Here is a 12,855-nt window from a genome sequence, read left to right as displayed (position 1 = left end):
TAAATTCACTGGATATGATCTCACATCCACATACAGCATCTGACCTCTTATTCTGTGCTGTTGTTTTGGTTTTAGGCATTGAAAGTGATAAAATATCTCATACGCAGCCTGTTTAGAGTTTTGCTGAGCAGAAATGAGCTTTTTCAATTAAATACCAGTCACCACTGGGTGAATACTTTTTTCCTAATAATTCGAAAATTGCTCACCCATCCTAAAAGGCAAGGATATAAAATTTCTTCTGGATTAAAAAACAGCATTCTATGAAATGAAGCAGAATATGTAAATTTACAAGAATTAATGTTTCATGAATGTATTCATAATGCAAAAGAATCTTTAAGCTTAATGACTAAAATTAAATAAAAATATTTTCTCTCTCCATGTTGTTCTTTCTCCTGGAAGATACAATCTAAAATGAAGGGAAAAAAAACTAATAGATTAAAACAGGCTCATTGTTATTCCAGAGTTCCAGTCTTCACTAATGTTACTAGTTATTATCCTAGCAATTATCCTAGTTATCTTCTCTTTCATTCAGTCTTTGTTTTTCCACATGGTGCAATGTTCGCACTTTCTCAGTCTCTGTAGACTCATAGGAGCTTACCATACCCTGTCTTCTGACAGCTCCGGACGTAATGAATAGAATTTGAAAAGAACAATGATAGAAATTCATTTAAAAGAAATCCAAAAGGCAGGAATACATCGAAAGTCCCCTCTCTGCTGAGATGAAGAGTTAATCAGCGTGCAGACTTGTGCCATCTGCTGGACAGCAAGTGCAAAAGAGCTCATTGCGACAGGTGAGCTGGCGCTAGAGTCTGATGAGGGAACCACGCCTTTGTCCACATCATGTCACTGATCTATTGCCATGCAACGGTGGGCAGGGCTAGCAGCTGCTACACAGTACCAGCCACAAGGAACATAAAACACCACGCTCACCATCCCGCAGTGCAGCCCTCTTGCTGATGGAAACTTCCACAAAGAACAGTTATAGGTATTGCCACCCTACAAGAGTTGGCAATACTGAGGGGTGCAGAAATGCCCCTGCCTGATGTCTCTGTGAGCAGCTGAGTTACAAGGGCACAGGTAATGAAAAAAGAAAGTAAAAAGCATGAGTAATTGGAAATAAATGTTTAACTAGCATTTCCTCTACGGTGCAGAGTGCAGACTGCATATTTTCACAGGAATCTGTCCTGCCCCACTGTCTTAATATTCCTCGCCCACTACAATCTAACCACTTTCCTATTTTTTATATTGATGAACAAGAAAAACTAATCAATAGCCTCTGAAAGAACTGCACATTCTGAAGCATTACGTTCCGGGTCCTCAGCAGTGTGTTTAATCATGGCTTTTTTTTTAAAGGAGTTCATCATCAGTCTCATGGCACGTACATGGGAGAATTCTTGGATAGACAATAAACTGCCTAAGCACCCAACTGTATAAGCCTCCACTCTGGTTACTGTCAATAAAGAAAGAGCACCCACACAAAAATACCAAAAGGGATTATTCCATAAAATGGCAGGAGCCCATTTTAGCTTTCAGAACTACATTCTTTTGTTTGGTATAGAGATATCAGTACTACAGGTGAACATATTTTCAGGGACAGGGTAATTATGGATTTCGGAATTCGTAATCATCAAGCAGTTCACTTAAAATTTCTTCAGTGTACCTGGATTTTTGCATATGCTTGTATATGAAACGCTTCACTAGTTGCTTCATGTAGACTTGGGGCTAGTGGGCATCTTTGTGCCCATTCTGGGAGTGTCCTGATGTGGTTAAGATTTAGAAACAGGTTTTCTGTTTTAGTCTACTGTTCTTAACAAGGATAACCCTTATTCTTCCCTAGTATCCTTGCTAAACAAGAACGTTTGTTACAAGAGGCAGCAGAAATAGATTTGGTGGGCTGGTTGTGGTGAGGCTGAAAAGATGTTGGTACTATATTGGGAGGCTATAAACTTCCTCGTCTTCAATCCCCTCATCATTTCTTTAATTCTCATGAAGGAGCTTCTAATTATTAAGATGGAAATCAAATGAATGTTGTTCACTACAGAAAAGGTGAGATCAGAGAGTTCTCTTGTTGACGTGATGATTCCATAACTACATGGTAATTCTGTGGTAACTACCTGCACTTCTTCTGTAAAGGCATTCTGAAGGTGGAGAAGGCTTTGTTCTGTTTCCTTAATAGTTTAATAAAAATAGGATCACACAAAGAACCATGCTGCCTTGATAGCAAATCTATAGTGCTTATTAAGTGCGGGACCTGGGATAATTACAGAGGACTTGAGAGGTATTTTAACAGAATACACCAGATGAATGTATAGAACATAAAAGGATACGTTTCCCACTGATAATACTGAAATACTGAAGTGTATGATAAACACAACAGATAACCTCTTGGTCTGATTTAAAATCTAAACTGGAGGACATTAAATGTTTTCTCAGGGGAAAAGAAAGAATGGAAAAATGAAAGAGGCACCGATATGATATGTTGGGGATGCCCTCTTCCACAACCCAAGGTAAGAAAGACAGGAAGCAGCTGGCAGATGCTGCAGATGTTAGGACTCCCTAATGAAGAGATATGTGGATCCTGTGCAGACGCAGGAGTAGGCAGAAGACATGGCAGGCGAACAATCCAATGCGAAAGGCGAGTTCGTGGTCCAAAGGAAAAGGTGATTCAGTATCCAGGATGTACTGTACGATAGAAGCAAACAATCCGAAACAAGAGGGGAGGTCGTGGTCGAAAGGAGTAAGGTAGGTTGAAATCCGGGAAGTACACTGGTGGCAAACAATCCGAGACGAGAGGTGAGGTCCAAAGTCAAAAGGCAAAAAGGAAGTCGAAAATCCAGAGTAATATGAGGTACAGTAATCGCCAGGTAGAGCAATCAAGGAGTAGACTCAATACCGAGCAGCACGAAGCTTAAATACTGCAGCCAGCCGCACGGTAGGGCACCTGGTGCTGAGTTAACACGTGCGGCGGCGCTTGTAATCATCGCTCTTCTGCTGGCACTGATAAGTTCTCTTGGGGGCTGGTCTGGGCAGGTTGGTGGTCGTGACAGCAGCTTCTTATAGCCCCTGATCTCACTTGAATGTTGTTCTCATCTGAGGGTGCTGAGGAAGACTATTCTATTCACTTTAAAGTAAAACTACTGCCACAGATGGTGACCCTGATTAGCCAACACCCAGCGATGAAGAACATGTACTGAGCCATCTTCTTTACACTTTCCCCCTACTTGGCATGACGGAGATTCACACCTGTTCTTCCTGGGTTGCAACCTGCTCACACTACAGCACGTACGGTGCATTCATCTGAATGAACAGTTCTGACTAAAAGGTCTTATCAACAGGCTATGCTAGATGGCAGGATCTCCTCTTTTAAAAGTGAGTGTGCAGCATGTCCTCACTTTAATTTCTCATTGTCCAAGATGCCCATTTCAATCCCCTGAAATAGCCCTTGACTGCTCCTTCTCAGTGATGGTTACCAAGCTGCTAGCAATTTTCAGGTACAACACCTTTTATTCTCAGAACTAATTAGAGCCAAAAATTAGACTTCACAAGACTGAGATACCCTTAAATTGTTTGTCTTCATTTGTGAAGTAGTGTAAAAGCTGACAGTAGTTTTTGCCTTTTTTCTTTTTCAGAATTTAAGTACAGTAGCTCCTTTTCTTTTTTAGCGTGAGCTAAAACCCCTCACCCTTTCTCGTATTTGTATATTATTTTCTAACTATAAAAATGTTTCTAAAATGCTGATCTGTAAAACACTTAAACCAAACCCTTTCTCAGTTTCACAATATTTAAAAAATATTAACTTGGAAGAGACAGCATGCTGTGTATCAGGTATCTCCAAACAAGACCGCTGTTACCCGCTGTTTTCTGACAGAAGGAGAAACAGCTCAGCTTACAAAGGGTTGCTTTTCATATGCCAACAATAGAGTTTCCAATAAAGAGGTAATGCTGAGAAGCAAATCTTGACTGCTTTGCAGTCATTTTAAAATCCAAATCTTCATAAATATACACCAATTTTTTTAAAGACAGAAAATATACTGTAATTGGCACCTGCAAATCATTACTGCTAACAGAGATTCTTATGCACATTTTGTTAAAATTTGACTATTCCAAGCAGGTGTGGGGTGTTCAAGTGATGTTTTCCTTCCTCCTGGATTTGTAGGTAATTATTGAGTGAACACTTTAATCCCTTTCTTTTCCTTAATGTGTGAATTTATCTAATATCAATACTGGTTGCCTTAATGAGTTGCTCTACTCTCTCTCCCATCCTAAACAATGTTCTGTGTTTGAGTTTTGTATGAGAAAAATAATAGTGATTTTCAGAGTAGAAAACCCATAAACTGAAGTAATAAGCATTGAGTACATAAAATCAAAATTTATATGGATTTTGAAATGACCAACATGTGATACAGAAGTAGTATTTTTTAAAAGGTTAAAAACCGACAAGGACACTGGAGTTAAGCCCTTTGAGAATAATCTGGTTTCTAGTAGCTAATAAATCACGATTCATTTTAGTTGATTTCTGAAGGATCCTAATTAAACAGCAGCCATAGGATTAGCTGGCAACACCATCTGCATACTCACCAGTCCCCCTAATACAAGGCACCTACGTACTGTATACAGTATTTCTTCTTAATTTCCAAATATTATTTATCTTCCTCAGCCTGAGTAGGATTTAAAGGATTAAACAAAGGTCCACTTTAAAAAAGCCTGTAAGACTAACCAACAGCTGTCTTTTGTGTAGGTCTGAAAAACTTCCCTTGCTGAAGTTACGTCATCTCCATTAATCCACATATTATCCCAGTTGCTTGACTCTGGACTCCAAACTGCTACAACACCTTTTCTTTTGTGTAAAAATAAAACCTGGACAATGCTCAAAGGAAGCTCTCACAGGAACATGGCTTCATCATTAAATTTTCAGTCAGCATTTTCTTTTAGCCTTTTGTTTACTGTCCTAAAGCTCAGGAATGCTGACACTAAGAAAATGCTTAATACCAAAAGAAATGTCAGTTCTTTAGTGTAACAACAATAACATCTTTTCACTGATAGTAACAGTTTAAATGCAACATCTCGAGGGTTACCTTTCTATCTATTCTCACTAATCATTCCCAAGAGGACAGGTGGAGTTTTTATACACAAGTACAAATCGTGATTGAAAACAACACAAACTTCCTGTCACCTATTTTTCATTGAATTTTACTTATTTTTTATAGCAATTCTGTAAACATTCTAAAAAGTTAAACTACTTTTAATTCTAGTTATTTACATTGTAGAGTGACTGAGTAACATCAGGAAATGTACTGTATATCTTCCAGGAAAAAGTGTCCCCATCTCATCTGGATAGGCACTATTTATTCCTACTGACTGGTAAATCATGGTGCTGAAAATTGAGTTATTTAAGCTGTACGATACAGCACAATTTTTATTCATGAAATTTATGGGAGAAACGTCTGCTTCTTTGTCACTTCAGCTTAATTTCCTCAAGGATACAGACAGATACAGAGGATATGCTACTGTTTTTGTGTGCACCACAGCAGTTGGAGGAAGAGGATAGAAAGTATTCCTTCTTTGACCTAATAGCAAGAAACAACCTTTTTAAGTCATTAAAACTCCACGACCAGTAGTATGTGGGTCACGTTAGAAGAAATGTAGTTATTTAGTTGCCAACTGCAACTTATTTCCTGGAATATACTAGTAAGATCCCTGCTGGTTCCCTTTAATGCACATCATATACTGTTGGACTCTGTCAATATGTAATTCTTTTTGAAATACCAAAGCTTTTTTTTTTTTACTGCCTAAGCCATTATGTTGTGAAAATCTTTTTTTTCGCTCAGAGAATTATGACTTCCATTGAACATAATTTCCTCTCTCTTGCATCAGAAAAAAAAAAACATTTTTGCAACATTCTATTAACTGTATTTGCAGTCCAAGGAGTAGTGTGCTGTAAGCTCTGAACAATCACCAAGGTAGTAAAATCTAGCAATAATCCATCACTAAAAAACTATTAAAGCTTAATCAAAGGACAGAATGAAACTTTTAGAATGTATTAATTTCACTAACTTAAATGTATTTTGATTAATAAAGAACACAACCTACAGTACTGTATGAGCTAATGTACTTTAATGCAGATATTATCACACTTTACATTTCCTTTGGTCAATTTGGATATTTTTAACATTGCTTTCTGTTTCATTAAATCACTAACAAGACAGACTTCTATTTCAAATGCACTTTTCGTCAAAAGGGATTCCAAAACTCTTCACAGGTAGGGCAGAACTGTGCCCATCACTCGAGCAGCTCCTCTGTGCCAGAGCACAGACACTTTTCACCAGCAGCTAAACGTACCACCAGTCAAGTAGAGAACTTTCTGTAGCAATTACTTAGCCAGGAAAACTAAAGGGATATTTTTAGATTTTTTTTGTGTGTAAAAATATTTAATTGGAATTAAGCCATGGCAAGAGATTCAGCCTTCTCATTCATTGGAACAATGTAATAGAATCCCCGATTGTCTCCAGCTATCTGGGCCTTGTCCTTCATCCAAAACATGGCATTTGCTACACCGCAAGGTCTCCTGTCAACAGGCAGGGGCACTGATGTGGAATGTCTGGGCCAGAGTGAAGTGTGATGCCCGATCGGTCCAGCAAGGTCACCCCCAGCAGAAGCCTTGATAATCAGTTTCAGCTACTGAGGTCAGGGGAGCCAGCCACAAGACACTTTTACTAGCTTAACATGAACTTTTGTACTTTTTCTTATGCATGACTAACATTCCTGAAACCATCTTGTTTCATTGCTATAGATAATCTTAATCTACTCTGTGCTATTTCATTAGCACGGAGTGCCTACCTGCACCCAAAAGTTAAGGACACACAAATTTTTCAAAAAATATGTATTTAACATAAATGGCATTTCAGATTCACTTTATTTACAACAGCTTGCCTAAATCTAATTTGCAGTGACATTATTGCAGGGTTACTGGCAGGACATTTTCTGACAAAGCGAAAAAAAGCAGGTTAAAAAAGTTCATTTAAAAATGTAATGCAAGCATATAACATATAGTGTTCTATTCTTTACAAAAGGAAAAGTCTTTGTCTGCAGTATAAAAGAGCAATTAATTTTATCATAAAATATTATTTCCTCTTGTTGTATTTTTTTTTTAAATATACTATAGAAGCTTACAGGTGACTAAACCTACACACATGTAGATATGGTTATAATGAGAAGCATTAAACTACGTTATGCAAACACATAATTTGCCTTTTAATATCACTATATACAGTAATATATTCATATATTAATATATAGATTGTACACTGTATATAAACACTCACTTCTGATCAAACTGTAATTCAAAATAATGAAAATGCAAAAAGGCAGAGCGGTGGCGCTGTGGCTAAAGATCTGCACCTGTGGCTGGAAGGTTGTCGGTTCAAATCCTGCAGCTGGCAGAGGAATCCTACTTTGTGGGGCTCCTGAGCAAGGCCCTTAACCCCAACTGCTCCAGGGGCGCTGTACAATGGCAGACCCTGCACTCTGACCCCAGGCTCTCTCCCTGGCTGTGTGTCTCATGGAGAGCAAGCTGGGGTATGTGAAAAGATAATTCCTAATGCAAGAAATTGTAAAGGGTTAATAAAGTGATGTTATTATTATTAATCATAATGATAAAATTATTATTGCTTTTGGTGCTTTACTGTTCACCTTAATATTGTGACAACAACAGCACAAAACCACAATTCATGCAAAACTGAATGTCTATAAAGGCTGGGTGTGACCTCTACAGAAGGCCAGTAGCCGCCTCAGAACATGACTGGAAAGACTACAATAGCAGTGGTTTACATGACAAGCAACAGTCTCTTCTGCACTGTGGTGCATATGTGGAGCATCTGAAGAGGTCTGGGAGGGCCACGGAGTGCACAGAGTAACTCGCCAGCTCTCTCAGAGATTAAGATGATCTAAACAGAAACATCCTGCACAGATGGAAGACGACACCTCGCCATTTCTGCAGCAACCACCATGAGTGCAGTGTCCTTGCAGGTACAAAAAACTACACGGGATTCCATTCAAGCGGCCTTTCTGTTTGCCCAGTGGAGTGTGTATGCACACATCTCTTGAGTCAATATTCTCACAATAACACCAACCTGGTTACTATAAACATCCAGCTGCTCCCCAGAGTGGAAGACTCTTAGGTTGTGTTTAACCTGCGACACCACCTGACAAGAGAGGGCCTTTTCAAATTTCAACAATTCCACTGGGCTGTCTGCAGCCCCCGTATAAAGGTACAGCTCAGACTACTGCTTTCTAATGTGTTCATATAGTCAAGAGACTGGCTTACAAATGACAGGGTTCCTTCTGGGGCTCTAAGGTGAAATCTAGAAATGGGAACCCAATGCAATTCAAACGTTCAGCTGGACCCTACCTGTGAAATTAAAAATAAAATCAACATGATGGATTTCACACATATTTTGATGAGTACTCAACCAAGCATCTTCCCTGCAAAAAAACAAAAAGCCTGCTAACACAGAGACATAAAAGCATCTTTACTTGTGTGAAAATTGAGTGGATGTGTTATTCAAGAAATGCAAAATTGGTTCAGTTAATAGAATACACAATCTATTAGGAAAACTTTTTTTTTTAATAAAGCAGTGGATGGATGTTGTATGACAATACCTAAAACACCCACCACCAAGATCTTTGGTTTACAGTGAGGAAGCTTAGAAAATAAGTGTGATAGGAAATATTCACACCATTTGTACTAAAAACCCATTATTTTTCTCTTTGCGATAACCAGCTTAACCCTTGCTGCTGCATATCGTGAAAGCTTAAAATCGCAGACAGCCATGCACATAAAAGCCAATTAATTGCGATAAAAATAAATCCTAGACTTCATCATTTTTGCTATTCCTGCGATGTCTGTGGCCTTTCATCCCCCCTGACTTGAGTCTTTTATTATTTTTAGCATAGACAGCATTCCAAAGCCATCACCAAACATGCTACAATATTATGGCACTTATCGTCTCCACAATCTAATTTTACAAATCTTGAGTACTACTGCTGCTTTAGAATTATTGCCCCTGCTCTAGTACAAGACTGCTAGAACAGTACAGAGAGTCCTGTTATCATTCACCCATGGCCTGAGGAATATTAATAATCTGTACTATTATGCACATAGTTAACAACATTGGCTGTTCAAAAAAAAAAGACATCTCCATAGAGAAATTAACAGTAGTTTTTTTACACAAGCTCATCAAGCCCAATTCACTGTACAAATGAGAATTATGCAAATAGTTCTAACTTGGTTATTTAGAGGGAGATAAACTGGGCAGACAAGGCCGACGGAAGAAGCTGAAATCGTAGTGAAAAAGACGAAAACAAAAGGTTAGCGCTCTGAGAGCGAGGAGTTCCTCCAGGTGAGACCCGGCCGCAGCTGGTAAATCGTGGGCCCGAAAGACTTTATCCCAGGGGGAGAGAGAAATCTGAGCGAGGAAAAAGCGCCGTGTGAAACAAGAGTCGTCATTATGAAAGTGGAACCAATTATTCCGCAGACAGCAAAGGCAAAAAGCAGTTCAAAAACACTCAACACTGGTAGCCAGGCTTTCAAAATAAAGACTGAATAGGGAACACTGGACTCTCACTTGGGCCACATAAAATTTTGAATTAGTACTGTATGTGTGTTAAGAGGTGCTAAATAGGGTGTCGTGGACTTCCTTAGTTTAGACCTTGGATCATAAAAGACTCATTTAAATGCAGTCAGTTTCACGTAACTACTAGCACACACACGATGCGTCTACCTGAACACATCAGGAGAAATCAGAGTTTAGGGTCGGGGTAGGAGTAGGGCTGGGGCTGGGATTTGGTTACGAAGTAGCGCAGTTAACTACTGTAGTTTACCGCAGTTACTAGAACATGACAGCTGTGCTTCACTGCATGTGTCTCCGGTGCATTAGGTACTGAACTCGTCCAAATCAAAAGTTAAAAAAGGGGGTACTGAACTCTTCTCCACGCGTCGCCGTTTTTGACTTAGAGGAATAGCTCTGTCAGCGCCAGTCGTGAATGGTGAACTTTCTACAGAAGATGAAAATAAGTTCTACTGTATTTGAGCCGTAGAGATCAAAGACCAGTTCAGCCCTAAAATGATTAAGATGTATGGTGAATATTCAAAAATGTTTTCTCCAATGGCAACAAATCCCCTAAGGACCTGTCATTTTTCCATGTCAGCCATTACAGCTACTTAGGAGAAGACCTAATGTCTAATGTCTAAACTTTAATACTAATAATAATAATAATAATACTAAATACATAATTTAATACTAAAGAAATTATGTACTTTACATGCAATTTCCCAGCCACATGTACAGTACAGTACAAACAAGCCACAGCAAAATATTAAATATTTCGTGTTAAAAATGGTATGGTCAAAATGTTTTTTTTGGGGGGGGTAATGATGATCATTTGAATTAGCTGTAAAAGAAATGGACGAGGTACTCGCACCCTGAGCCAAACATTCTTATTGTAATATTATTTTATTGTAAAATCCTAACAGGCGGGCTGCAAATCTGCTCAGACCACTGCACTTTGACTGTCCATTATTTTTGAGAAGTTTCGTGTGCAGCAATAGGTAAGTAGTGAGCTGATTGCGCTTAAAATCGGTTTGCACGCAACGATATAAAGACCCGTTAAGTGCGCTCAGGGAAGGCTCCGGACTGCGTTAACAGTGCTCCTGACATTCTCCATCCTATTAACCTGTTCATGTCCCCTGCCCTCTGGAATGCAAAGCGAGCTACAATGAATCTTCTATGTTACTTAAATTAACTGACAAGAAAACATACTCCGCGGTAACTTGTTATTGAAAATGTTTCCTCATTGGGAAAACAATAATATTGCTTCACATTCAGCACTTGACAAATGCGCCTGCTCTGCTACTTGAAAAAGCTATTCAGACTTTAAATATTTCTGTATTTCGTGTTAAAAGAGCGTTTAAGAGAGCAAAGGGACAACACCTAAAGAGTTGCTTCTTATAGAGCTTACTGCTTATCTCCACATTGTGTAACATCTAGTAGAAAAAATTTAGATGCCCCCCCCACCCCCCTACCTTGAAATCCGAACAGGAAAACGAACCCCAGGACCCAGATGCTGTGTATCCAGTAGCTGTTCATGTTGTCTGTCCTTTTCTGTTGTGGCTGCTTCTCTTCCCCCAAAACACACAATCCAGTATTTCTGAGGTCTCCTGTAGATTTTTCCCTTCAGCTGCAACTGTTGTCTTGTTTTACTCTACCGAAAGGCTGCTCAGCACACGAAGGGCTCCAATGTTCTCTCCCAGCGCTGCACCACAGCGAGACTGAGAAAAGCTGGAGAAAAAAGCACACTCCCGTTTCAATCACGGCCACTTACAGTACTTGCTGGCTACATTTCTCTCACGGTCTTTCTGTTCATCACTGCCACCTAGCGCTCACTCGGGGGAAATAAAATCTTCATGGCCAGTATACCAACGTTGTTTGACAGCAAAACTCTTCAATATTTCTTGAAGCCATCTTCGGAATATTTTATAAACATAAATACATTTTGCGCCTGTAATGATTTACCCCGCTGCTGTTGGCTATAACAGTTACTATGATACAAAGAGGCTGGAGGGCAACGAAATGGAAAAATTGTAGGGTGCTCTTTTTTTTTGCCAAGGGATCATAAATGCCCACAGGGAGATCTTGTTCCTCCGTGTAATCCAATGGACCTTTCTGCCACAGACAACTTTGTAATACTAGGCTTGAGGCTGTGGATAATGGCTGGCTTGAAGAGGAGAGATGCACACACAGAGCCACTGACAGATTTTTTCTCTCCAGCATCCTGCCTCTCTTTGGTACCATAGTGCTCATGTGGAGAGGCTCGTCAATGTAGGGTAGCACCAGAATCCACCGCTGCTTGGATTTTTAAACCAACCTAACAGGTGTAAACCAGGCCATGTAGCTCCGTTATCCCCACAATTGTGTATTTGTGGGTTCAAAAAACATACAGTGCCAAACAAACGTTGCTTTTGGCCTTAATGGGCTGCAGGTGTAATAGACTTTAAGATGCTAGTGGAGCACTCTCAGGTCACACTTCCTGTCTGACTCACTAGGAAAAGTCTACCTGAAGCGTTTCAGGGCAGAACATGCCTACATAAACCAAAGTGGACAAGCAGTCAGCATCTCTCCAAGCCACACAGCTCTTGAGTGCCAATTATAAGTGTGCTGTAAAGCTGCAGGGTGTCATTCTGCTGCTCTCTGTGTCTTCGCAAGGCATCATTGAATGTTTTCTAAATATAGAAAAAAAAAAACAATTTCTTGGTTTTGCTTTATCTTCTGAAATACCTTAGTTTATTACAAGGACACAGTACAGCAGTCCCATTGGAAAGTGGTAATAATCTATTTTTTTAATATTAATTTTAACTTTGAGATTAAATGGAAGTGCACTTAATGAACATGACAGGTAGTAGACATCACATCACCATGAGGGAAAAAAAATCACCTCATCGTTTTTAAGGTTAAATATGCATTTTGTACAACTAAAGGAAGCAAGCAGTGTGTTACTTCCTAATTTACATGTGCTGTGACTTGATCATGTACACTGCTTGTGTTTGAAAGACATTCTTGAACTATTATTTCTGACTATAAAAAGAGCTTTAGGCAGAATTTTGGCAGGAGTGGGGGTTGAATGAGCATGTCTTTCTTCCTCTGAATCTCATTTTCACATCAGTCATAACTGCGGCCTTCTATAAAGACATAAGGATGGCTACACATGAGAAGAGGGCATTCCCTTCTTTGTAGTCTGTTTGGATTTTAGTAGCTAAGCATTCAGAGGATCTGACCCAGTCACTTTTTGGAAAAAGCCAAG

The 12,855-nt window shown here is 39.4% G+C and overlaps 1 protein-coding gene across 1 annotated transcript in view; it reads right to left on the bottom strand.

Annotated features, from left to right (window-relative positions):
• lsamp (limbic system associated membrane protein) overlaps positions 1–11,381 on the bottom strand; it is a 628,278-nt gene extending 616,897 nt beyond the window's left edge. Inside the window, exon 1 of the mRNA XM_088638498.1 lies at positions 11,081–11,381. Within this exon, the coding sequence (XP_088494624.1) occupies positions 11,081–11,144 (64 nt within the window). The 5' untranslated portion in view covers positions 11,145–11,381. The remainder of the gene's footprint in view (positions 1–11,080) is intronic.
• Between the last annotated feature and the right edge of the window lie 1,474 nt (positions 11,382–12,855).

Source organism: Lepisosteus platostomus, chromosome 7 (genome assembly GCF_059453375.1).
Source record: "Lepisosteus platostomus isolate fLepPlt1 chromosome 7, fLepPlt1.hap1, whole genome shotgun sequence".
Lineage (NCBI taxonomy): Eukaryota > Metazoa > Chordata > Actinopteri > Semionotiformes > Lepisosteidae > Lepisosteus > Lepisosteus platostomus.
This window is presented reverse-complemented; position numbering and strand designations above follow the sequence as displayed.